This window comes from Cyrtonyx montezumae, unplaced genomic scaffold (genome assembly GCF_038088225.1).
Source record: "Cyrtonyx montezumae isolate F1298 unplaced genomic scaffold, pur_monq_1.0 scaffold_11, whole genome shotgun sequence".
NCBI lineage: Eukaryota > Metazoa > Chordata > Aves > Galliformes > Odontophoridae > Cyrtonyx > Cyrtonyx montezumae.
In genome coordinates, this window is record NW_027071837.1 from 12,586,609 (window position 1) to 12,614,181 (window position 27,573).

Genomic DNA, 27,573 nt, shown 5'->3' on the forward strand with positions numbered 1-27,573 from the left:
TGTAAGAGACAGTGACATTCCAAGGCCTTTAATGTAGTTGAGAAATTAACAGGACTGGATTAGGCAAGCTCTTTAACAAATCTAACTTCCAGGCATAAAAGCAAAGTAAAAAATTGTCACAGTATTTTTTAATTAAAATAAACAAACAAACAAAAACCAAAAGCAGCAGCTCCTGCCACAGAGCAACTGTTTCAGCAGCAATGAAAAGTGGTGAAAAATGAGTAAACAGTTTTATGGTTTCAAACGGGGAAGAAAAACAGCTTCAGGCATACAATCCAGTCTGCCTATCTGAACTTCAGGAGGGAATTCAATTTACTGCTGGCACCAGTGCTAGACTTATAGCCTGCTTGGTATCAGAGGGTCTCAGGAAACAAAATAGCAAGTGGCCAGGAATTTCGAGCAATAGATCCGTAGCAAACATTTCAGTTATGACACGTTTTCTGTGTCAGCTTAATGAAGGTGTGGGTTTGTAATATTCCAGAATTTTTGTACCTTGTGTATTTTAATTGTACAAGTATTCAGCAAGCCCCAAGCCATGTGTGAGTGTATGAGAAAACCAAAATTCATTTGATAGTTGGTCATTTGAGAGATAATGGGACAGAACGTGTAATTAACAATCAAGTTACAGTGCTGAAAAAGAAGTCATAGCCAGAAGAGGGTGCAGTTGCTCATGGCACACCACCATCTGATTTGCCACCTCTGAGCAAGATCAAGATTGTGACTTAAGATTTGAGCTCCTCTTCCTACTGAATTCAGCGCTTCACTAGAGAAAGACAGGAGTTTGGGGCCAAGTGAATCTCAAGATCTTAATTTAAATACAAGAGGTTCGAGCACTAACTGTGTGACTTTTGTTAAAGCATCCTTGTGATCTGGTGAATTAACTGCACTGACTGCACTCTTAGTTTTAATCATCAACCACCTCATTTTATTACCTCCGCTTGCATAAGAAAGAGACAGGGCCTTAGAGGAGAAAGTGCTCTGTCAGGAATGAGTTGCCTTAGGCCATTTAAATGCATATTTGCAAAATCCTTTCATTTTAAAGGCATCTCTCTGGGTTCCTTCTTTAATCCACTGAAAAAGAGAAAATTATGTAGCATGAGCCATAAGTGGTGACATCTTTTGACAATCTCTGGCTGTGCTGCATTCCCTGAACGCGTGGCTGAACGCGGGCTTGGATACAGCTCTGCTACAGTCACATGCACTGGGCTTTGGCTTAGCTCTGATAACCAATCTCATGGGTCTGTCTCAGTTTTTTTTAACATACAAATAAGAAGCTGAATTAAAACATCTGATTAATGTATTTTTTGCTTGTTTATTGGTTGCAGAGAACAAAGTTTAGTTATATAAGAATCACAAATCTAATTTTTTGCATTATTTTAGCAGCAATATGTTATATCTAGCGATTTTAAATTCAGTGATACATGTTTTAATGTTAATAGGCCTCATCTAGTAGCCTGATCTCAGTGTTTGGCTTCCTAGAAGATGCTGAGACTGTTGGGCTTAATGGGTGTAGAAGGACCATTTTCTTCAACTGGCTATCCTGGGACAGCTCTTTTGAGATTACCAAAATACATCAATAACAGCAGAGCTTGCCCAAAAACACGTCTGCAACCAGGCAGTCTTTATGCCAGAGATAAGGACTTGTTCATAACCAATACAAAACTCCTTAAAGTACATTACTTTGTTATCAGTTTGTGCTGTTCATTATATTTCATTAACCAAATGATATTTCATTCAGCGAATTGCTCTTTAGTTTAAAAGAAAAAAAGAAACAACAACCTTTTAAATATAGAAAACTGCCATCACTCTCAGTAATACAAGATGTCTCCCAGGGCATGCCTGATTAAGATATTCAGTTATTGAAATCAGCACCACCGTACCACTTAAAATGAATGCCTAGGTTTTTACAAGTGTGCAACATTTTCCCAAGAGCCCCTCAATTGCCTGTGGTGTTCTGCCAGTGAAGCAGTTTGTTTCTGGGCTTAGGCAAGGAGCAAGATGAAGATGGTCACGCTGACACAACAGACGTTTTTCCGCAACCCTTTTGCTGGTAACATGGCTGATCTGCAGTCTAGCAACACTGTCTCTCATTCTCTATTTATAGAGCTGTGTCTCAAAGTGCCACATGACTGAGATTCTGAACAAAATCGGTTGCTGCTAAAGCTCCTTCTGACCACTGAGCCTCATGCTGAATTGACGTAGTACAAAATCTTTAAGCATGACAGCAATTGTCCACACCTGCCTCAGTGCTCGTGGATGGCGCATGTGCTTCCCCCATAGAGCTGCATACAGAAAAATAAACTACAAATAGGAAATCCTTGCTCAATAAACTGCCTAAGCTTCCATTTCTGCTTGCATTTCATTTAGATCTTCCATGAAGTTGTATGACTGTTTTGTTTAATAGAGCAGTGTTTTGGCGCTTAGAAAATCTTTCACAGTATAGAGCTCAATCAGAAGGTTATCCTAGCTGAAAATAATACCGATCAGTATATTTACGTTTTTGTTGTGGTTATACTCACAGTTTGTTACAGTTTCCCAGGTAAGGTGCTGGTTTACAGAATGGAGATAGCCTGAGGGTGTGTCAACTGCATCTGTAACGAGTAAAAGTGGTAGCATTCCTAATGAACATTTTCAGTACATCTCAGAACAAGATGTATGTTTAAGCAGCCTCTGACCCAAGAAGCTTGCAGTCAGTTGAACAGAACTGAGAATGAAGGGGTTTGTATTTAGACTTTTCTGCCTGAATACTCTCTATTCGTTTCAGGCATGGAGCACTGAGGGTTTTACCTGGAGAAAAAGCAGTTGTGAGCACTGCAGTCCAGGTGAGCCCTGTGCAGCCCTGAATGTGAAGTGGGTGGTAGGGTTACCAGGCTGTAATAAGGGCTGTCAATACGAAGAGGCAGAAGACAAACAGAAAGCTATCCCCAAATAGTAGATAGAGCCAGGCTTCTTCATCAAAGCTGAACGTTTTTAACCTTATGGCAAGTTTCTCTCCTGAATGCTTACTTGTTTGTCCTTAGTAATTTGCTGAGGTGGATGAACAGATACTGTATACACACTGTAGCTTGCTTGGAAATTCTTTAGTGTTTAAACCTGGTATTTACTTCGCCTCTATCTGAGGCGTCTCCTTGTCCCCTCCATTTAGGTTGCTTTTGGTTCACATTGCTAAGCAGCATAAAGCCCCTCAGGTGGATTGCTTCTCACCACTGTGACCCAGACACTGTGCTCTCGGTGAACTCATACCCACCTATGTCTAGTCCAAAGTAAAGCTGTTAGAAGGCCTGTCACAGCCATCAGTTCTTCAGTACCAGATTAGTTTGGTTTTTTTGTGTGTGTGTTTGTGTTTTTAGTTTCTTTTTGATATTTCTGCCCCATTTCCACCGTGTTAGTGACTAGCTTGAGCAACAATTCCTGCTTTTCCTATCCAGAGCTTCTTTCCAGTAATGTGCTATTTAGCAGAAAACTTTTGTTTTCCTGCTCAGAGTAGAGGTCCATACTGAATGGTGCTTTTATGTGAGCTAATCCTCCTGTTTCTTCTCCTCTACAGAACTAAGCTTGTTTCACTCCCCCATCCATCTTAAATAAATAAGATTTTTCACTCACTGCAGTACAGTTCAGAGGAGCAGTGGTATAGTGCTGAGCAGCCTACATTTATGAGGATTAATCCAAGAAAGAAGGTACCAAGCATTTGATTGCTAGTTGTTAGTAGTTGCATCAATTTCTTGAGTGAACATTACTAAGATAAACTGCAGGGAAGGCATATGCTCCTATGCAAGCACTGACAATGAGGTTCTGAAGGACTCAGCTTAACAGCTTGTGTCAGCTGGTGAGGTTAATGGAAAAGAATTTGTTATTCAGGTCACTTAATGAAAATAACCTTGGGAAAGCTAAGCAGAGACCTCTGGGGCTGAAATAATTTATTCCTCTTCTGCTTCCATCACTCTGAGTTAACCCAAGACACAGAAAAAGCTGATCTAAACGTGAACTCAACCTGTCAGTAGTGCTGGAGGAACATCAGCAATTACAATGCCTTGTTGTAATATCTGCTGCCCCTCTGGTGACAGTGGGCAGAATGCAGCCTTAGGAGCAAAGGCTTACTTAGCCCCGTCTCTAAAATGAGACAGCTTGTTCATTAGGATGCAAGTTATCAAAGAGCTGTGCAAGACAAGACAAAAATGATCACTGTGAGCCGTGTCATTTTTAGCCAGTGCGTGGTACTTGGATCACCTAGGTACAGGGAAGAGGCCACAGCAGCCATCCCTTGCTCAATTCCTACTCTGTGTTCTGGTTTGTTTTGCTGTTCAGCAGTGAGCTTCAGTTCATGTGATTTGAGGCATTAGGTCACTCTGTTTCCCAGCTCCAGAGAGCCCGTTTCCCTGCACTGCCATTGCCCTTCTTGTCCTTTTAATTGAAGTGCTGCAAGCTGCCCAGGCAAATATATCATTTGCAGAGTGGCTGCCTGATTCCTATCAAAGCAGATCTTCACCGTGTGGGTAGGATTTGTGATAGCAGTCGGAGTAAGGGATGGGAGATCACTTGACAGATATACTCCCAGTCTGATCCCATGCCTTGAGACAACTCTTTTGAGAGCCCTGGATCCAGGTTTAGGAAGCCTCAGGAGCAGGGCAGTAGCAGACGCGCTCAGCCCTGTGGCCATGTCCCCACCTGTGACATTACCACCTTGTCTACAAGGCTTTTTCCCTTTGCTGAGCAACAAGAATACCTCATCTGTGCAAAACTGAATATTCTTTTACAGCTCTGGGTACAGTAATTTCCATATAGGAAAACAAGATTAAACTTGACAGTAATAGGAGTGATAGAGAGGGGGAAAGTGCTCTTCCTTTGAGGCAGAGGCTCTGAATGCAGCAGCCAGCAACTGACTGAGAAAGGAGGGGAAGAAAGATAAAGACGGTTATACAAGCAGCAGGGCTTAAAAACACTTCAGTGAGAGAAAGAAAAGAGGAACCTGCACCTTTCTCTTGACATTTAACAAACTACCTAAACCTGCTAAGCAAAGGAAAAGAAAGAATGTCACAGACCTTACAAAGAGAGCTGCTTTCAGCTGTTTGTTACCAGAGATCTTAAAATAACATTATCCAACCTTGCACTTCAACACCAAGCCCTCCATGACCTGCAGCAAACCATCACTACAATTCTCTGCTCTCCCTGCCATGAGTTGTATTTATGGGCTGCCTTCTGTGGAAGAGAACCTTCTTCTGCCTCTGTGGGAAGAGCCTTGTTAACAATGACTGCCCCAGTGTGTGATTTAACTCCTCAGATGCTGCCCCTGGGGTAGCAGACTCGTAGTATTTCCAGCAGTGCCTCTAGGCCCCCAGTGAGCCCTGCTCCAGTAAATGACCCCATACCTCAGTGTGCTGCTGGCCTTTGGGAAAGCGTTGCTGAGTCCTGCTTCACGTAGAGGTTTTATCGATCAGCACCAGCCCAGGAGTCCTCAGCATTTTAGTGTTGGAGAGGCAGTTCAGTCCCAGAGAAATCAGGTTCAGTAGTCATAGAGGTTCACTGTCTCACAGCCCCTCATACATCTAGCCCACAGAAAGATTGCTAGCTGCTTGCTACATGCTAGTTGTCGTTACTTTACTTTTGTTTTTATGGACTGAGTAATGTTTCCTGTCATTAAAACTCTTTGACAGTTATTTCTATGAAATGCCTTTGACATTTGCAAGGGGAGGCAGGCCTACTGTTCACCAAAACCAGCAATCACCCCCTGAGCAGCAGGATGCCAGCTGCCAGGGCAGGAGCGGTGGGCACACGAAGTACAGTATGCCTGAGTAATGATTAACGCACAACAAAGAGAGCTGCCTGCGCTGCAAATGGAAACACACTGCGTGCTTGGGATGTAAGAGCATTTCGGTCTAATTTTGCACTCTGCATATAGTAATAAGACACAACAGGGTGTGCATTAAGCTCATCTTTTGAGAAGTGCAGCGGTAGCTGAATAATGCACACCCTGGAGTGTCTTATTTGTAGTGGACTATGGCTCATTAATTTTACATTTAAATTTTTTTTGAAACCCATTAAAATAAAAACAAATCTGTTCTGAAGGCAGTTATGTAATGTATCCTTCCACTGAAAAGTAATTTCAAATAAAAATAGTAGGGAAAAGGTGAGGAAGAGCTTTGCTCAACTGTGGACCGGAGTTTGGTTTGGTTTGTATAGGGCCTGTCTCCTGTGGGTTACTGGCCTTCTAATGCACGTATATAATGGAAGTAATGATAGTTATGGAAATCTATTCAGTGTTTCTAAACTTTTCTTCCTGTGTAATTACTTGTGCCTTTGTTTTCCTTTCTCCTATGAAAGTTCACCTTTTGGTATATGAACCAGTAGCCATTTCAGACCAAGTTCTCATATAAAGCATTCAGATGGGAGTGACTTACTTTTACACCAACTTGATCTCGTTCTGGGAGCAGAGAGCCATAATTTGAGGCAAGATGGTTTTGCCAGAATAGAATTGTGTGCATACACACAAACACGACAGGATTTAAGGCACATAAGGTGTTATAAAAACTGTTTTATTATGAGATCACTTTAAAAGTGTAACAGTATAAAGGAGAAACATCAGTTTTCTTCTGTCCTGAATGAAATATGACTATGTTTTTCCCTTTCTATAGGTTCCAACATTGATGATGGACACACAGTTTTCAGAATTCACTCCAGATATCACACCAATAATGCTGGCTGCTCACACCAACAACTATGAAATCATCAAACTGCTTGTCCAAAGACGGGTAACTATTCCACGCCCACATCAGATCAGATGCAATTGTGTGGAGTGTGTCTCCAGTTCGGAGGTGGACAGCCTCAGGCATTCCAGGTCAAGGCTGAACATCTACAAAGCCTTAGCCAGCCCCTCATTGATTGCCTTATCGAGTGAGGACCCCATTTTGACGGCCTTTCGACTGGGCTGGGAGCTGAAAGAGCTCAGCAAAGTGGAAAATGAGTTCAAGGCTGAATATGAAGAGCTTTCTCAGCAATGCAAGCGTTTTGCTAAGGACCTTTTGGATCAAGCACGGAGTTCCCGAGAATTAGAGATTATTCTCAATCACAGAGATGATCAAAGCGAAGAGCTGGACCCCCAAAAATGTCACGATTTGGCAAAGCTAAAGGTAGCAATAAAGTACCACCAGAAAGAGGTAAGAGCCATCTGAATGCAGATGTTAGTGAAGGCTGCGGAGTCCTTTTTCAAATCCATAGGTTTGTTTAGGAAAAACATGGTTGCTAGGTAGGAACCAGTGGAGGTGGGTTTGGATCAAGTGGAGAACCATGTGCAAATGGGTTAGTCACTGCCAGGAGGTTCATGACAGTGCAGATCTGCTAGTAGGACTGGAATCTAGCAGTAGGACTAGAACTTGCTGCAGGGAGTCCTGGCTTCTATGGCACTGGCATTTTCTATTTCAAAGATACTCGAGTCTCTTTTCATTGTAACCCTGTGCCCCCACAAAGAACAACAGCCAAAGATTTACGGGTTTGTTTGCTCTGAAAGTTTTTCCCAGTAACTGCCTTTATGCAGGAACCAAAGGCTAGAAGGGTTTGTCTGTCTCATGGAGTTATTGATCACAGGAAATATAATATACTCTTCCTCCAGCCACCAGACACTTTCTAGCACCCATTCAGCACTAACTCTTAAGGGCTACAGGAACCATAGCAGCGAAAGAAAGCAGGAGAGGACAAGGACATTCACACTGTCTCAGGTTTCCACATTGCCAGTGTTTTTTTTTTTTAGTTGAAAACGCTTGTGTGATGCTAGGAAGTAGATCTCAATCATGCAAATACTTTACACCTGAAGCGTCTCAGGTAGGTTCTTACTTCTTAATTCATCCATGTCTCCAGGGTCCTAGAAGCACTTCCCAGAAATTCAGACTTCTGCCCACATTATCAGAGAGGAAAGACATAATTCAGGTAAAGGGCACAGAGCCTTTCAGAAGCCCTGCAGATCTAGAGATTTACAAGTTGATTCAGTAAAGGCTATGAACCCAAGGAGAATGCTGACAACAGTTTCATTAGTTGGCTCTGGAATTTTTCTCCTTCCAAACCTGGACGGAGTTTAATAGATGATATATTGCTATTGGCCTGTAATGTTCCTAGGTTATCTGAAAGAGGAGTTTAGTTTGCTTGGTTGAGGAACTGAATTTCAATGTCTATTGCATTTTTCTGTGTACAGAGGGTGACAGGAATGGTGGAAAGCTTGCACATTATTCTCACTGTTTTCCCTGTATTCGTTTTTTTATACTTTGACCCAGATGAGGATGGCCTGATAAGATACGTTCCACCTCCCATAAAGGTTGCTTTTGTCACCTAAGGTTAAGTAGTCAAGAAGTGAAAGAGGCAGATTTTCCTTTCTTCTCTTTGGTCTGTCTTGCCTCCTGAGCGCCAACCTCTTGCTGCAGTAACTGGAGGTGAAGGCTCAGGCTTTCTAGAACGTAGTGTGTGGTCACTTCCTGAACTTGCTGTGCTGCTCCAGTAAGGTATCACTGGGCTCACTGGTCTTCATATCAGTTACTGCTTTTAACTCCAGCTGACATTACTAGGTAACACTGCAAGTGCGTTAGGGACATGAACAAGTAGTGAAGAATTAGTCTGGAGAATTGTAGTGTAGTGTATCAGTTCAGATGTTCCTTGAATCTAAGAAAGTCAGGAAACTGCTTCATTTTGTACTGTTCAGGTAGCCACATACATAACTCTCATGTGTGCCAGCCAGGACACCTCCAGCACTGCAGAGTTTGATATCTTGTCACAGTTCAAGCTCAAACACAGATCTGTGACTCTCCCTTGTCTTGTGTTCATATTAAGATGTCATAAGTTGGAAAAGGTTCACTGTATTTGAGATGTAGTGCTGAATAGTCCTGAGGCTCCTTTATTCTCAAGTAACAAATGCTTAATATTAGCTTGCTTGCTTGACAGCATTCATCCTTTTTTTTTTTTTCGGGGGCGGGGGTGGACATACTTGACTGAATTCCAAACATATGGACAAGTTCCATGTTTTCTGGGATATTCATGACAATTCCAGCACATGAATGATAGCAAATAAGCACAAACTGTGTTGCCAGCTAATATCAGTGCAGGGACAGAATGAAAGAGCTTAGGAAACCAGTGCTACTGAACCACCTCATCCTACCTGCTTGTTCACAAACATTTGATGCAGCCTGCAATGTGGTGATTTTATGCAAAAAAGTCCTGCAGTAGTTTTCTCATTGTGTTAATTGGTCCAATACAAAATACCAAGCAGGATGCAAATGTCATTGGCAGCTTCTAAAAAAAAAAAAAAAAAGAGTAGGAACATTTAGTGGGAGACACTGCAAAATGCCTTTTAATCATTACTGAAAAGTATCAGTAAGAGAGTTTTTGTGGGGGACAAGGAGGAAAATAGAAACAAGATTGGTTTCATGAAAGGTAGTTCTGCAGAAACAGCAGATTTGTAGATCATCTTGTTCCACCGAAGTGTTTTATATATTAGCACTGACCTTACAATTCAAATATCCAACAGCAGTAGATGAATATCCAGAGTGGACGTTAGTTATTTTCTGGGATCATAAAATGTTACTGCTGTTGGTAGTTCTTTATATTCAACATAAGGAGTGTGTGGTGTCACTTTGATTTTAAATGAATTGCAAGAGAAAATTTCCCGCAGCTTTTCTTTTTGAGTGAAATAAGTGTCATAAAATCCCACAAAATACAGATAGATTCAATTTCAGCTCAATCAGGCAGGTATGTTCAACTTCTAGATTTTTTCTAGTGAAGTTTTTAAAGGGAGTTGGTGAAAAGATCATTGCCTTTGGGTGGAGGTGCTGTACTGTGCATTTTGGGTAGAGAGTAGCACTCAGTTACTTTTGCTTTGTACCATCATCAGTAGACTGGGAATTCATAGTACTTTTCACCAGGTAGTGTTTTTCTGTCCAGGACATCTGAGTTGAACACACTGTGCCTTTTTTTTGTTTCCTTTGGACACTGACACTGGAAAGTAGGTGTTAGTTTTGCTCCAGATGCAGAAAAAATAACAGTATTCCAATTCCTAGTGCAGGTTGATGATCTCAAGCAGTGAACATATAGGACTGAAAGAAGTCTTGATGGGAAAACCTAGTCACCTATGGATAGATAGTTCTTACTCCAAACTGAATCCTTCCAGGAAAGGTTTTCAAAGCTAGTTAGACTGCTAAATATGCAGGTAAGTAGGAAGTCAGATTTTAAACAGAATAATCTGGGTGAGTGCCTAAAACCTGTTGGAGATTAGACGCTTATCTCACTGACACAGTTTGAAATTCCACTGTTAAATTATCTGCATGTCTTGGCACCTAACTACTGGAGAAAAATCTGATCTTGTATGTTAATTTTAGCAAGTAATTAGCAATCTGCCCTACTATCAATACAGCTCCCTGTTCCCTGGATGAATTCCAGTAAGCATATTCAGGGTATGCAACTTCATCTTTTAATCTGTCGTGAGCCCCTCAGTCTTCACAGGACTGATCAAGGGCTGATTGGTGAGGGAAACTACATCGATTCAGTGCATTTAACTTTGGCCTCATTACAAAGCCTCCATCCAGGTAAATTCTGCTGCCATGTAAGCATCCCCCCAGGGAGGCATTGAAAACCAGACTTCTTCAATTCCACTTTTAGAAGAAATAATCTAGATGAGATCATAGGAATTTTTTGTACTAAGTGAAAAGTAGGCTTTCCCATAAATGCCCTGTAGTATAAGGGATTTATCTTCATAGAATCATTTGAGTTGGAAGAGATCCTTAATGATCATCTAGTCCAACTCCTCTGCAGTGAACGGGGACATCTACAGCTTCATCAGGTTGCTCACAGCCTTGTCTCCAAGGGCAAGGCTTCCACTACCTCTCCAGGCAAACTGCCAGTGCCTCATCACCCTTATTGTAAAAATCTTCTTCCTTACATCCAGTCTGAGTCTTTCCTCTTTTAGTTCGAAACCATTTCATTTCCTGTCATGACAGACCTTACTAAAGAGTCTGTCCCCTTCTTTCTCACAGCTCCTCTTTAGATTCATAGACTCATAGATACATTAGGTTGGAAAGGACCTACAAGATCATCTAGTCCAACCATCCTTCTGTCACCATCCCTACCCACTAAACTACTAAATCAAATCCCTTAGCACCTCATCTAAACGCTTCTTGAACACTGCCAGGCCACTCTCAGGTCTCCCAAAGCCTTCCCTTCTCCAGGCTGCACAGCCTCAGCTCTCAGCCTGCCCTGGTACAGAGGTGTTCCATCCTTTGGGTCATTTTTGTGTCCCTCCTCTGGATGCACTCCCAACAGCTCCATGTCTCTCCTGTACTGAGGACTCCACGTGCGGACACAACAGTCCAAGTGAGGTCTCATAGCAGAGGGGCAGCTTGCGTCCCTTGCCCTGCTGGCCTTGCTGCTTTTGATGTAGCCTCGGTTATGGTTGGTTTTCTGGGCTGTGAGAGCACATTGCTGGCTCATGGCCAGCTTGCCATCCGCCAGTATACCCAAGTCCTTTTTAGCAGGACTGTGCTCCATCCTTACATCCCCCAGTTGAAATTCTTTTATTCATGACTAATTTTGGTGCTGAAAGCTTAACACAAAAAGGCACAGCTCAGCTGTTGGGGATCGATCTTCACTATGTTGTTCTGGCACCACGTTAGCTCTGCATTTGTTAATTTGTTTGTATTTCTAAGAAAAGATGAGGGAAGTCATCTCTTAAGATCTTGATAGTCACTTAAAGCACAGTTGTATTACAGTGTGTTGTCACTGTATTAAAGAATAGAAACAGGCTGAATACAGATATAATTTCTGTGTCCTTTAATGTATTTTAGATTGCCAAAATATTGTAAAGCAAACATGGTATAATAGCTAATCAGGTCTAAAATAGCAGATTACTTCTTGAGGTGTAATTTAAAGTTATGTAAAGTGTATATAACAATCTGATAACTGTGATAGTGCCAATATATATTCACCATATTTCAGCTTTCCTGATCTGGATCACAGGTCATTCACATCTTCAAAATAAAGTGGAACATCACAGTAGTGGGGTTTTAATGCTTCGTATTTTTCCAGTGCTAGTAGTTGGAGATGACTGTGCTGATTCAGTTGATGTATCTGTAGGAAACATGCACAACACAAAGCACTCAGAAAAAATGTATTTTGTCTGAGACCATTTTGCTTAGCACTTTCACTCCATTACATCAAAGGACTGAATGCAATTCCCTCTCAGAAACTGTTACCTTGGTCTCTTTTACTGACTGTACTCGAATGACAAGAAAGGAGAGAAATGAAATTGTTTGCTTTTCTAATTCAGAAACAGTGCTCTTTGCCGTTTTCTCTTCAGGATGGGCTTCAGAAGATCTAGTTCGTTTTTCCAAGTCATTTATGTAGCCAAGTACCTCCTGAGGTACAGTACTGGAGTGAATGAATAATCATTCTTGCCATGCCACATATTTTTTATCTGTTTCTTGACTCTTTCAACTGTGTAGCTGTGGTTAGAAGCACGGTATCATTCTCCAGGGACTGTGCATAAACTTGGTGAAATTCTAAGGGCACTTCAGTTAGTGTATAACAGGAGCTTTTAAAAATATCACAGATGTATGAAAAATGAAGTGCAAGAGCTGTGAAAATCAAAGCTCATTTCCTGCACCTTGTTTACCTCTTTTGAAAGCCATTCAGGTATCTTGATGGATAGTCACAGATCCAGTCTTCGCTTGCTGCCGCTGCTAAGTTGCTTTCCCATGACTTTGTCTGTTTTCTTGTCACACTGACTGGCAGCATCATACACGGCTGAATATTTTTACTACACTCTTTAAAAGCACGGTAAAACAGAGTTCTTCAGTGAGCTTGCAGAACTCTGAAGACTAATAAAAAAGCTTGCACCTCCAGTTTTGTACAATGAAATCATGCAATGTCATGAACACACCTTTATTAGGACTAGATGGGGCAGGAAAAGCTGCTCCTTATGGAAACTTTTTCCTTTTCTCATGTCCTGGAACATCTGCAGCCCTCAGAGTGAATGTTGAGGATGGTGCAGTTACACTATTTCTAGTCCTGCACCATAAACCTGAACATAGGTTTAGGGATTTCTGCAGCACTCAGTGCCCATCTGTCGCCTTCCATTTTCCATTAGCATTCTTTCATTATCATGTGCAGCAAAGTTGCCATCTGATGTGTGAACCTTTACTAAAGGAAGCTGTTTTTTCTCGGACTCAGTGCAGTCAAACTGATGACCACACTGCAACATCTTTCATGTATTGGGTACTAACAGAGCTGCTATTAACAGTCGCAACTGCAGGACTTTGGGGTGACAGATGAGGAGACCTGTCTGCATTTTTACCCTTAAAACAAGCTTTTTCTGTGTGTATTCAGGAGCCCATACTGTATGGGTTTTGTCGTTGCCAGATTTATTTATTCAGTTTTGGAAATTAGCATGGAAATTAACCCATACAGCTGCATGGTGTTACAAAAATGAGATGCAGTGCTTAAGTGTGACTTCTTGCAAGACTTGAAAGAAGAGTAAACATTCAGAGGTCTGAGGGTTCATCAGTTTGACAAAGTGGACTTGAATGTTTATTTGAGGAACTGGTATTATTTGGTATATTATTCACGTAACGCCAAAATGTTCTAACTTGATGAAGGTTAGGCACATATTGCAGCTGTCGCAGAACAGAACTGCAGAAGACACTCTTTTGACAGCAAAATCATCTCTGACTAATCTTGTCATGCACAGATTTAAAAAAAACAACATAGGACTGTTACGTTATGTCAGTCAAGGACAGGGATTCTGCTTGAATTAGTGTAATGTAAATCAGGCAATAAATGCCTGGATCATTCTTGAAGTCATTTTTGGTGCCTTGAACATCTGACTTAAATGATCTCCTGCACCAAGACAGGAAATATGTTGAAAGATCAAGGGATTGTCACTGTTTTCAGAGCATTCAAGAGTGATTTATTGTGTTTGTCAGTTCCCTTAGCTTCATGTATCCCATCAGTCTTCTTGCTAGTAAGAGAAGAGGCCTGAGAAGCCAAAAGTTAAAGTACAGGACGTGATTGATTTGCTTTCTATAGACAACAGAAACTGGAAAGGAGAAGTGACATCCTTGGTATCTGTAAGCAAAGTGCTCAGTCGTACCTTGTCTGAAGGTCTAGAATCCCTTTCAGAATCAGCTTTACATCAGTCTTCAAGAGAAAGTATATGTTATTATTTCATACTCACTTTGAATGATAGCCCAGAACAGTGCGCTCTGTATAGTCTCACCTTAGGATATGGAAATGATGGCTATTAATTATCCAATTTCTGAATTCCATCTTCACTTCTGTCTCTTAGTGAATAGTGGTTTGAGAGTCCATAGACAAAAGAACTGAGATTCCTCTCCTCTTATACCTTTTATGTATGCAAGGGATCCATCATCATCCAGATGAGCCATTTTGATGTTTTGACTTTTATATTGTTATTCTTTCTTCACAATTACTGGCCAGTTGGTAAACATCCTTCAGCAAAGGCTATGTCCTGCTCACTCCCTAGCAGTGGTATCACTCAGAAACAGAGCAAGACTTCGGAGGTTCCCAAGGATGTGAGAAGTGTTTACAATATGCTGGTTTCTTCTTGATACTGGAGGAGAAGGTAAGGTAGAAAGAAAAAGGAAGCCAAAATTGAATAGTTTCAGCATAGGTATTTCTCAGGTTAGAAAAGAAATAAATGGAAAATACTTTTAGAAGTTTTTATTAACTCTAATGGGGTAAAGTAGGTATGTGTTTAAAAATACTTGTGAGTGACTTTTAAAATTCTTGTGTTTGATTTACTTATTGCTTATTTTATGTAAATGTTAAAAATTCATTAGGGAGAATAAACTCAGCTCTTTACTTAAAAGTCAGTATTTTCTCCACTTCAGCTAAAGCCTGCGAGAGCTCCCGGTGTTCATTTGCAAGACCTGTAACCCTTGAAGTGCTGTCTGCAAGACGACTTAGGAAAGCAAGCAGTTTTTAGCCTGAGTGGTTTTTCAGTCCCTGCTTGGCTCTGGGAAAAGCAGTTAGCATGTTGTGGATTATCTGACCCTCTCTTAGGTGCACGCTGCAGCATTCTGCCTTTGGAAACTGAAAACCTTTGCAACACAACTGTATTCTGAAATATTTGCTGGGATAATTCTACAGGAATTTATTTATCAACTGCATTCTGCTATCTGCTAAAACACATGCTGAATATTTTTTTTCTTTTCCTGCTAGAAAGCTCCTCTCTTTCATCTGGGCTTGTGCTCAGGCTCTGACCCAGAAGGGCTGTTCTCTGGGGTGTTGGTAACAGGCTGGTCTCTGGAAGCACTGTTGAGCAGTTTGCCTTTATTCAGGGCTGAATTTACACCCGCACTTAAATCCTGCTGACACGGGCCATAAATACAAATCTATAGCTAAACACACATTTAATTGCTCTGTGAAGAGATGGATTTAATGTCAAGCTTAAATACTTTGTTAATTGCTTCTTCCATGTGTGGGTAGCACCCAGGATTTACTGGATCTTACAGGACCTCTTCTATCTAAACCAATCCAACATAAATTCATGAAAATAATGAATCTTGATGGAACTGTAGCAGGCTTTTGGCACTCGTTCAGTCTTACCTTTTGCTAGCATTCACTTCATGGGTGACATACTAATTGCTGTGGCTTAAACTGAGTTCATGTCTGCTACCATCAAAAAATGTGTTATGGATGGGAGACCTTAGTTAAGATTCATGTGTCATCATCACTTAAAATATTCCTAGAACAGATTAAACAAAATTCTGTATAATTTAAGGCCATATGTTCATTTGCAGAGGATCTGGAGTTTGTTTTATCCACCAGCAGAGGGATTGAGTGATTTGGGTAGCTCTAGGTTTTCCTGAAGGACTCTTCCAGCTGAACTAGTGATCTTCTAATGACAGGAGTGACTGCTGTTTGGATTTGCATCAGTGCTTCATTGTTTGAAGTAACATACATGTGAGTAGCAGCTGTTTTCGATAGGATATTCATCCTGTACTTTCCTGAGGAAAAAGAAATAACAAAAAAGATGATCTCTTGGAAGTGCCTGATGAAGGATATTGAGCTACAGTCTGTAGCTATGGCTGAGTTACCCAGCTTCCCCTCCAGCTTCTTTGTTTCATCTTGTCCTTTTTTCTCTGTTGCAGAAAGTAATTAACAGGATGAACAACCATTAGGTGTTTACCCTCTGCAGATCATGCTTTAGCAGCAGAATGTAAATAACTTTGCAGTCATTAACAAGGCTGAACTTTAAAAAAAAAGTGCTACAAAAGAGTATTTTCTTATTCATCTCACTGTTTGCAACACTGCAAACTTGAGGGGCTGGAATTTCTTATGTAGAATATCAGATCTCACAGGGCTTACTAGCTCTTAGCAGCAGGCTTCAAATGAGGCCACAGATCGTTTCTCTCTTCTGTTTTTGAGCTAATTCAGAAATGAAGCTCTTTTGAGTATTACCCACTGGAATTTCAAACTGGTTAGAAAACTTGGTTAGAAAATGGAAGCAGGATGGTTTTTCTGTTGCATGGAAGTGCATCGTGATACTCATTTAGATCCATCTGGAGGTTTTTGGAGCGAAGGAAAAAGATATGTTCCTGCAGAGCTGTGTCAGTGCAGGGTAAGAAGGGCACAAACCAGCTGCATGGCCTGGCCTCACCTGCTCACCAGAACTTGGGGAGGGATGCATGTGTCCTCGGAGATATCTTCACGTTAATGATGGCCAGGGAGAGAGTAGGGTGTAAGGCACCTGGCAGGATGCGCAGTGAGTGGAGAACGGCAATGGCCTCTATCTTTCTCATGATATAGTTGGATTCACAGGAATTCTACATTTCTTACAAAATTAGCTAAAATATATACTTAGTGCCACTACATCAGACACTGCATTTACCCAACTGTCACACAGACTGCAAAATCTAGCTCTGTGTGACAATCTGCTATTTCAAAGCCAGAATAGCTTTAATTGTAAAGGGCAGTGCAAATAATAATACCATCAAACACAGGAACCTTGCAGCTATGCAACTGCCATGTTTTGGATAATTGCTATGGTATATAGTCATAACATAATATCATAAAGCAGTGCAATTTAGAGTAATGCAATATAATGTTTCTAATAAAATAGCAGATATATAGTATATAAAATAATAATAACCCCAAGTGCTGTGTTTTGAATAGTTGCTGTGGTGTATAGCACTATTGGTGACATCTGAGTTATCAATATAAGTGTCAGACAGAGAGATCAAAGTTAATTTTATGGCTCCCATGCCACATTTGGCTTTCAGTGGTAACTTCATTGGGAGCTGATGTAGCTCACCAACAGAAGAACTCAGTCCTGCTTATTAACACAGTGCTCTGCAGTTATAAATTAGTGCTTATTCATCTATGAAGAGCATTCTCTATCACTGTCTGCAGCAAGGGTACAGAAAAGAACTCCAACGAACTCCAAACAGAAGAGCATGTTGGCAGCCGTCACGATAATCAGAATAAACGCAGAGAGATACTGTGCTCAGCCCCTGTGATGTCTATCAGGGAGCTATTTCAGTTGCTCCCCGAGGCATTCACATCTCAGCCCATCTGTGTCTGATCCTAAATTACTTCTGACTGTGAGAGATAAGGGATTTCCCCATGGATAAGGGGAGGGGGGGTGGAATATAATTTCTGTGTTTGATATTTATATTAATGGCACAGCTTGCAGAAAGCATTTAATTCCCAAGAAATAAAATTTAGGTAACATAGAAACATCAGTTAAGATTAGATTTTAAGAAAAAGACGTTCTATCCAGCAGCTGCTGTTCTCCCCTAAAAACATTCCCCTTGGTAGAGGATCAGGTGACAATGTGTGATGAACACTGAGAATGAAATTCTCTAATTGCACAGTCCAGATGCAAGCCAAATGTTACAGCCTGGCAGGACTGAAAGGAAAAAAGGGAAGAACACAGAAGACTTCACACTGCAGTCGTTTCTGCCCTCGAGTTTTCCAACCATGAGTGAAGTTGCTGATCTCACTTCTTGAGAAGGTGAAGTCATTTATCCCCATTGTCAAAGGTCAGACAAAACGTCTTGCCTGCTGGTGGCACAGCGGCAGCGTCCTCACAGAGAAGGTGGTCTGAGATGCATCTTACTGCTCACCGAATGACTGCATCTTCACCTAGGGCAGGTTCTTCCCATCAGATAATGGAGGGGGAGCTCTGCCTGGTACCTACTAGAGCGGTACACTGTTCTCAGCTCGTGTGCTCATCTTCTCAATCAGAGCACCTAGTAGAGTACATCTGCCATTGATTCTGGACCACCTACCAAACTGGGACAATATGCAGTTTTTTAAGTGATTAAGGTCTTTTCACAGTGCAGAAACTTTAACTGATATCAAATCCTGTCACATACAGTATGTTTGTATGAAGTGATAAAAGACCTACAGCAAATGAAGAGGCTTTGAAAAAAGATGAAAAAACATCTTTGGGACCATACTTACATGGAAATAGAATGTATACTTGGGAAAGGCCTTCAAATAAGTAATGCTGGAAAAGTCAGCTTGCTTTTCAGTATCTTCTACTTGCAAAGTAAAAATAAGGTTGTTGCCTAAACTTTCTAACTAAATTCCAAATTATGGGTGAAAACAAAAATTCCACAATTCTACTACAGTTTCAGGCCACTTCACACCTAAAAAAGGCTAAAGATGAGTTTTTCCCTGTTCTGTATGCTATGTGTATTGATGTAGTAGCTGCATGAGTCCTGGTCGATCTTGAACAGATGAGTATTCAATGGTTTAGTCAATGGGTTCTGGTAACAACACCAAGGAACAAAAAATGAGACTGACATTCGCAGTAGTGTGCAGGGAGGCAGCTAGATAATTGCAGTGTTTCTGTAGATTGAAAATACTACATTTCCCCCAGCTGTACTCTTTGCACCATGTGAAAGCTAAGCTGTAGAATTTACTAATTTTAAAACTATGATTAATGAGTTTTACTAAGATGAGTTAGTAAAATCGTGCATTGGTAAGCACTTAGCCTTATCTTTAATAGTGGCAGCATTTGATGGTTTATGGCATTGGGGAGGTGGGGTTTTTTGAGTGTGGTGTGCTTATATTTCGGCCAAGCCACATTCAGTGTTGTTGGGATGGGCTTGATTAGAAAATTTAATGGCTTTTTCCATTTCCGTTGCCTTATGCCAACCTGATCTTTAAAGCTGCCCTTTCATGATGTGTGATTTTTTCTCCGTTTGAAGAACTAACATCAGATGCAATGTGGAAAGCAGACTTTATAAATGAGCTATTAGGCAGAGAGGAGGCACTTCTAAGATGCTTGCAAGTTGCACAGCAACCAGAGGAACAGTCATTTGATTTCTCAAATGACTCTGACTTTGACTCAAGGGAAAAACAGATTTGTTCTCCCCTTAAAGGTTTCTATCATATGTGATAAAGAGAAAATGTGTTTATACATTTTTCCTCTCCAAAAAAAGTTGTGTCTCATCTCTGAGAAACAGCAGTATCTATTACCATGTAAATGAGTGCAGAACACGTCCGGTCACAGCTCCTGTTGGTGATCTTAAATGAAAAAATACTGCAGTGTAACCTTCTGTATCTTCTTGCTTTTAAACCTAACACGCTGACCCTTCTGAAATAACAGATTAAAAACCAACCAACCAAGTGAGAATCAATGCTTGATGGTTTTTTTTCAGTTTCTGTAGCACTGTTTCTTTCATCGCCGTCCCCAGGTCTGGCATTTTGCCATCACGCTTTCAGGTGGTTATGAGCAGCAGGTCTTTGCTTTTTCCGGAGATCATATCAACTGCTGTCCAGTTTCTGCTCTGTATGCCTGTGTAAGATAATCCCAAAGCAGATGTGCTTCTATTTTCTTTTCTCATGCCCTCTGGAGCATCATGTCACTTCTGTGGTAGATGCAGCAACCACATTTATTGTTGTAATAGCATGTAAATGTTCAACTTCAGAAATGCTTCCTAGGCCTCCTGAAGATTTTGTTTTCAATATTAGTCTTGGTCACTTCCTATCTTTGATCTACCCAAAGCCAAAAGCAGTGTGATTCTGATACAGGCAGCCTGTTATGATGTATAAGATATATTCACAAAATCAAAAAATACCTGCAGAAATGAGTGGTTTTGTCAGATCTGGTCTGACTTCTGTCACATACTATTTTGCTTTTTACAGCATTGTTCACACATTGTTTCCCATTTTAGGAAAAAATAGAGAAACTTGTAAGAGCTGCAGAAAAAGATGGTAGTTTGAATTTTTCCCCATTCTCTGAGCACTGTACCTGGTGCTGATCCCAGACTGTGTGTTCAGGTGCTGTGGGAGCTCTGGAGAAATATTTTCAGATACCTCTTGACATCAGAACGGTGGCTTGGGACTCCACCACTGCCTCATGCTCCAGGATCAGGTCCTGAGGAGTCTCCAGCCACAGGTTCTGCAGCTGCCTTTTCTCCTCTGATAACTGAGCAACTCTTGTTTTTTCCTTCTGTTTCACATTGGTTTTGCCATTTTGAATGTGACAGTGATAGTGCTCTGCTGGTATAGAGCACTGAGAATAGCACATAGAAAATCTTTGTACATGTTCAATAATACTGAGCAGTTCTGGCAGTGAGCGAACGTTTAAAAGATATGGGTGTGTGGTGAAACTACCATTAAGAAGTCTCTTTCACACCAAATGTGACCTTCAGGTGACTAAAAGCTACGGCAAATTGTAGGCACAAACCAAAGATATGGTAAGGAGGGTCCTGTATGTCCCATCAGTGCAGCTGGGACAGCTGATGCCCTAATAGCCCTGGCCGTGTCAGCTCTGTGGGGAACAGTATCTGCATGGGAGCTTCTTCCAGGGCTGAACACTAAGAAGGAATATCTGGTATTCAGAGGCCTGTCCCTTTGTCACCATTGGATCTTCCTTCCAAGAGCTGCTTTAAGTTATTGGAGTGAAAGAGTGCTTTGCTGATAAAATGTGGATTCACTGTTGGGGGATGAAGAGCGTATTAGTACTACATATCCCACAGAGAACTCTTTTAAATATATATGAGCCAAGTGCAATAAACAGTAATGTCATCTTTAGGCTACCTGGAGGTCTCTTCTTGATGAATGCTGTTAGTTCTACAGTCAGTTGGAAATGTGATTCTTTTGATACATCCATGTCCTGTCACAGATGTTGTTATTGGTTTATTTTTATTGATAACTGTATCCATTCTCAAACAGGGTGGGTTTTTTCTGATTTAATTACAGCAAAAATAATAGGTATCCTCAGAACAGAGGTTTGCTTTTAAACTTGCAGAGCACCGTGAGAAATCTGAATTCAGCGGACTGGAAAGGATAACTGCTAAATGGCTGAAGTTGGAAAAGACCTCTGAAGTTGGAAGGTCCAGCTGGTGCCACCAGTGCTCCAGTTTCAGCAGGGCCACCAGAGCAGGGTGCCCAGGCCCATGTTGAGAAGCCTTTGAAGATGTTCAAGGAGATCATGCAACCACTCTGAGCAACCTGAATCATTGCTTAACTTCATTAAGAAGTTAAGAAATTTAAGAAATCAGATGCATAAATGCATCTCTCTCGATCTCACAGACATGTCCAGTTAGCTGTGGGTCTGAAAGTTTAGAATTTGAAAACTGTGGGGCTAAAAGTTTGAAAACTATGGGGCTGTCTAGATATAATCAAGAACATAGAGTCTTCTGGCATAGGCCAGAAAAATTTTGGCTTGAGTCTGAAATTCCAAGGGCTGTTAGGTATTAAAACAGCCAGGAGTTGCAACCTGAGCACTTCTTGTATGAAGTCACTGAAATGCAATATATCACCCACACAAAGCTGTTTGTTTTTGTTGGTTTTTTTTACAGCGTGAAAGTAAACTTTCAAATGTCATTTTTGCTGCTGTGATCAAAGGTTTCTTTTTGCTTTTGCTTAATCTCTTACATTTTACAATTGCTCTCTTCCTTAATAACGAGACACGTTTACAAATGTGCTGTCCTGCTTCTCAGCAGATGTCACCTGGCTGAACTTTACATTACTGCATGCTGTCTCATGCCCAGCCCAGCCCACACACACATATGCTTGTGTCCTTGCATAAAATCATGTGCAGCACCCCACATGCTTTGTAGACATCTTCTCTCCCTCTCTAACACACACACACACACACTCGGAGCTTTCCATCTTTTCCCTCCCAACTTGTCGTTTAGTCACTTCTTTAAGATGCTGACAGTGATTTGTTCAAGACTGTCGAAACCTAAAATGTTCTGAAAGGAAAAGCATAAGAAGAGAAAAAGCTCATAGTAATTTTAGTTGTATGACTTTTGGATGAGGCTTTATGTATCAAAGTAACTGATCTACAATAGGGTGATTCAAATAGAAAAGATCTCATAGAAGAAATCTTATATTCCATGTAGAAAAAAGGGTGGAGTCCTACCCCATACTCAGTCCAAAGTTTTCTGTAAGGATCTCTGTAAGATAAGGAAGAGCACACGTGAAGTACCACTCAGTAATAAGCTTTCTTTTTTCTTCCTCCTCAGTTTGTTGCTCAGCCTAACTGCCAGCAGCTACTAGCAACGCTTTGGTATGACGGTTTTCCGGGCTGGAGGCGGAAACACTGGGCAGTAAAACTCTTGACCTGTGTCACCATTGGACTGCTGTTCCCCGTGCTATCTGTGGCATATCTGATTGCACCGAAGAGCAGGCTGGGACTGTTCATTAAAAAGCCATTTATAAAGTTTATCTGCCACACCGGCTCATACCTAACCTTCCTCTTCATGCTCCTGCTGGCATCGCAGCACATCGTCAGGACAGACCTTCACATGCAGGGACCACCTCCCACCATCGTGGAGTGGATGATCCTGCCCTGGGTTCTAGGTAAGTCAGAAGCACAAAAATGCTTGAGCTGCAGTCGCCTGACTTGCACCCATGGCAACTGTATAGAGACTCATACTTGATCTCAGCATCATCAGCTTGTAAAGAGATTTGGCAGCCAACTTCAGTAACTGTATGAAACAGCTGGGCTCCTTCTGGAACAACAGATCTTGTTGGCCTAGGGCTCTTCTGCTGTTCCTGTTGCCATCTGACATGTCTTTAGAGATGACCCTGTGTAAACCTCATCAGACATGGCTCTCTCCCTGCATCCCACCTGTACACTGGCCTCCTTCTGCTGGCTGGTGCATGGCAGGAGGCGGAGCCAAGGGCTTTTGCCTTCTCACAGATGTGCTCCAGCAGTCAGCACACAGGTACCTGCCCTGCTTGTTCCTGGGCCACAGGAAAGCAGAGGAGGTAAGATCTCACTCTGCCTTATGCCTCTGTGATGATATACACTGAACAAATCAATATCAATCACTCTAATAAAGGCAAAAGAGGGGGTATCTAATAAAGCGGGTTGAACCTGAGGTTGTTACATGGTCTGGCTTGGGCAAGCAGGACTGTGGACAACATGGAGTGTCTGGGACCCCAAAGACAGGATGCACAGGTGAGAAGGTAGCAAGATAAGATGGGAAAAAGTAAATGAAGCCACTGAAGAAGAAGAGCGGAGAAGCAAATCTGGGTTAATTTTTTGTAAGATGTATTTATCCTTTCAAACTGAGCTCAAAGGCAACAGAAAGTGAAAACCTAGGATTCTTGGGAGCATGACCTCTTCTCTCGTTAGGCTCCCATCTCCTTTGCTCTGCCGTAAGTGTGTGAGCTGAGGTCATACTACAAGGCACACTCAGGGCTATGTTTTTCATGCCCTCCTGTCTCTCTTCCAGCCTCTCTGTGCACTCTGGCTCATTTCACAACCCCCAGCCAGTTATCAGTGAGCTGCAGTTCTATACTTGGGGTCAGGGGCCTGAAAGGCCATGCTAGTGCTGCTGAGAGGACAGCACGGTAAGGGGCATCTCTCTCAGCAAAACTTCATCTCCAGAGCTGTCCTAGTGACTCCTCACTGCTCCTTATGTGCCCACGTCTGATCTCCCTGCTGCTGCCTCTCCTGGGCTAGCAGCAGGGCCCAGCTCTTCCTTTCTGTGGTGGCTCAGCTTCAGGCAGGTTCTGTGCTGAATAGAGTTCGCTATTCTCTGCCAAAGCTAAAATTGCTGATGGAAAATGCGTAAAGAAAAAAAGAGTTGTGATCATGCTCACATAACACTTTCCATCATGACCCAGGGTATTTTGCTCTTTGTGTAGTTTCATTGCAACTTAAAACAGGTATCTCAAGCCTCATTATCTCATTAAACTAACTTACGGCATTGAAATGTATGTGTTGGTAGAAACTTCAGAATAAGCTGAGAAAGCTAAATTTATTTTCTGAACTAAGGTGATCTCTTCATTTTATCCTTTACTTCATGGTTTAAATTGAAGGAAATGGTGGGCACTTCAGTAAAATTGATGTGCAGATGAAAGGATAATCCATACAAAAAAGCTTTTCAGAATAGCCTATACAGTTTTCGAGTTCCTTTGTTTCAGATAAATAGGGATATTGTGGGAATGCTTATTGCATGGAGAAATTAGAACAGTTTCACCCGATTAAAGGTAATTATTTATGAAATATCTTCCACTACAAAAGGAGAGAGAGAGTGAACAAGCATACACAGCATTGCTGTAACTATAGTAACCAGCAGTGATAACTCACTATAAATATAATGTATGAGTTCTTCAACAGACTCCTCTCCATTGATTTATTGTATGTTTTTGTGTGCATGCAAAGATTTGGAGGCAGCTGTAATAAAATTACCTTATTGGCCTTGACATTATGCTTGCCTGACCATTGACCTGCTGGCTGGCAGCTGAACGGCTGAGACTGATACTTTAGATGTTTGCAGCAGTTCATTTCAACATTATCTGCTCTTCAGATTGAACTTTCAGGTCCTAAAAATGAATTGGGAGTGCCATTTCAGTGACCATTTGAGTAACTGCATCGGCAGTAGTATAGCTTGATGTGTATTTTGTTTGTCCTCTTTTCATGTACATTTCAGGTCTTCATTCAAGGATATTGTAAGGTGGCTATTTCAAAACATCTGAGAGCTCTGAGGACATGCTCAGAAACATGGTGACCTAGGAGCTCAGCTGCCATTTGCTCATAATTGGGCTTAGGTTCTTAAAAGTATTTAATTAGATTTTCAATAAAGGGCATGTAAGTTACTTAAAATAAAAATTTTATGCCAGGTAGCAGTCAGATAATGAACTACAGAAGCTCACCCTTTTACCCTTCTAGCAGTAGGGAGGTAAAGTGAAGCTTAGCATGTGCTTCCAGTTATTACCAGAAGGCATTTCAGAGTTAAGATGGTGGGCTCTGGCCATACCCTTGGGAACAAATTCTTACCTCACAAGACCCATTGCCATGATGGTGACTCACTGCTGAGAGATTTGACACCAGGCTGCAGTGCCCTTTTTCATGCTGAGCCATACCTTTTTTTTTCTTTCTCCAACAAATAGACTCTAGGCTTTTTGTGCAGCAAGATGCATAAATGCGATGACTGAGCATAGCAGATGAATTCACTTCTTCAATCTCTGCTGTGGTATTCACAGGTCAGGGAGGAAATATACTGGTATGCAGAAGCTGGTATACTAGTGTTGCTTGTTCTGCAGAAAAGGTCAGGAAAAGTCTGTACTGTCCATCTGAGCCACAAATTACTGTGGTAGCAGACAATCCAAGAAAAACGATACCAAATACACTTACTGAAATAGTTTATTCATATAAAACACATTTCATCTGAGCGAATCCACTCATTCTAGTAACAGTTACCATAAGTTTCAGGTAGTCTACTTAGGTTTGTATCTGCAGTCCTACACAGGAAACCTAGATCTTTCTCATATCTCTCTAGGTAGCATTCCCAATGGAGCTGTAAAATGCCTCATAATCAGCAAAATTTTACTTGATAGAAGTCAGGAGGAATGAGGCATTTTTTTTCCAAGCAGTTAATTTATAATTGTATTTTACTACATCACATATACACAGTGCTTCAATGGAAAATAACACCTTCTCATGACTGTGAACTCTCTTTCTTTCTACAGGTTTTATCTGGGGAGAAATCAAGGAAATGTGGGATGGTGGATTCAATGAATATGTACATGACTGGTGGAATCTGATGGATTTTGCAATGAACTCCCTCTATCTTGCAACTATCTCCCTTAAAATTGTTGCCTATGTCAAGGTATAGTTACTTGGGAAAGAGATTTTGTAACTCATTTCTGAGAACTGAGGTATACAGGATAGAAACCGTCAAGCATACAATTACAGACATATGAGAATAGATGCTACTGAAACAGTTCAGATTTGAAAATTCACCTGCATAGCTCATTAATTTGTGTAGAGAATAACCTTCCTTCCCATCCCTACCCTTTGACTAATATTGAATTAGATTGTTTGGGCACTGGGTGGAAGTTTCCCCACTTGCTGTCCATTTTGTAGCTACTCAGTTGCCAAGGATAACTTGTTTTCCGTGTTTATACTGGATGTCTTTCAACAATGCTAAACTTCATGAAGGCGTGATATTTAAATAAAGCAATAAAGGAGCAACAAGAATAGGGTTATCTGAAAACATCTACAACCAGGATTTGTAGTCTGTAGTCCCTGAGCCCGATGATCTGCAGATTAATTAACAAGGAGCCTGTAAAAAGTCTGCTAAGAGCATGCCTGCTGGCAGGTGGCTTCTATCTGATATGAAGTAGTCAGCTTCTCCTCTTGAAAGTACAGGTTTAAATTGGAGGCAAGGAAATGACAAAGCAACACGCTGAAGCTTTAAATCTCTATTGTTTTGGGGACTGTTTAAAATCCAGAAGGATGTATGGTGGTGAGTTAGTTTTTCAAGGGAAAAGCTTCAAGACAGTTGCTACTCCCTGAAGACACTCTGTGACAGCATCAAAGCAAAAACAGATCACATCTTTTTTTCCCAGCATTCACAACCAGTGAGGAAATTAGAGACTTGAAAGGCTTTAATCTGTGAGCAGTAAGCAGTACAGAAAATGCTGAAAACTGTGGCATTCACGAACAAATCCTAAAATGCTAACAATCTTTTTATTTCTCTCTCACACACAAATTACTCAGAGAGCTATGCTTCCACAGATTTGTATGGTCACACACTGAGATTCAGACTTACAGCCAAACCAGACGTACAAAAGAACTGCAGTTTCATTTATATACTTTGTAAGAACTACCGAAACACACAGACAGAATACAGAGAGCTATAAGCACAAAAAAGAATACTTACAGGAATATATCCATTTGAGTACAGATCAGAACTGCTTGAATTAAACCTGGCTAATCTAAGGTCTGGTCTTGACAAGGACCAATGTCAAACAATACTGAAAAGTGCTTAAAATCTTATACAGATCAGCAGTAGCCCTGAAACAGCATGCCCACAGAAGTTCTGACCTATGTCACATAAAGGTTGCAGTATGCTCTGAGACATGAGAATTTAAAACATTGATAATGGCTTCAAAGTCTTTTGCAACATGACTTGTAAAGGTTTTTGTTATTTATAGAACAGCCTAGAGCTGGAAATAGCCAGTGTATATGCCAATATGCCATAGTCTTAACATTTCTTGGAACTTCAAAGGATTACATGGATGTTTAGCTTTCTGCCAAATATTAGAAAAATTAAATAGTGTACTGACAGTTATGTTTTCCATCCTAATTTTTATGTGGATACT

General features: G+C 41.1%; 1 protein-coding gene across 1 annotated transcript in view; it reads left to right on the forward strand.

The window, feature by feature from the left end:
- Positions 1-27,573, forward strand: part of TRPC5 (transient receptor potential cation channel subfamily C member 5) — an 86,343-nt gene that overhangs the window by 35,180 nt on the left and 23,590 nt on the right. Inside the window, exons 3-5 of the mRNA XM_065729791.1 lie at positions 6,630-7,151; positions 22,476-22,812; positions 25,936-26,075. Of these exons, the coding sequence (XP_065585863.1) occupies positions 6,630-7,151; positions 22,476-22,812; positions 25,936-26,075 (999 nt within the window). The remainder of the gene's footprint in view (positions 1-6,629; positions 7,152-22,475; positions 22,813-25,935; positions 26,076-27,573) is intronic.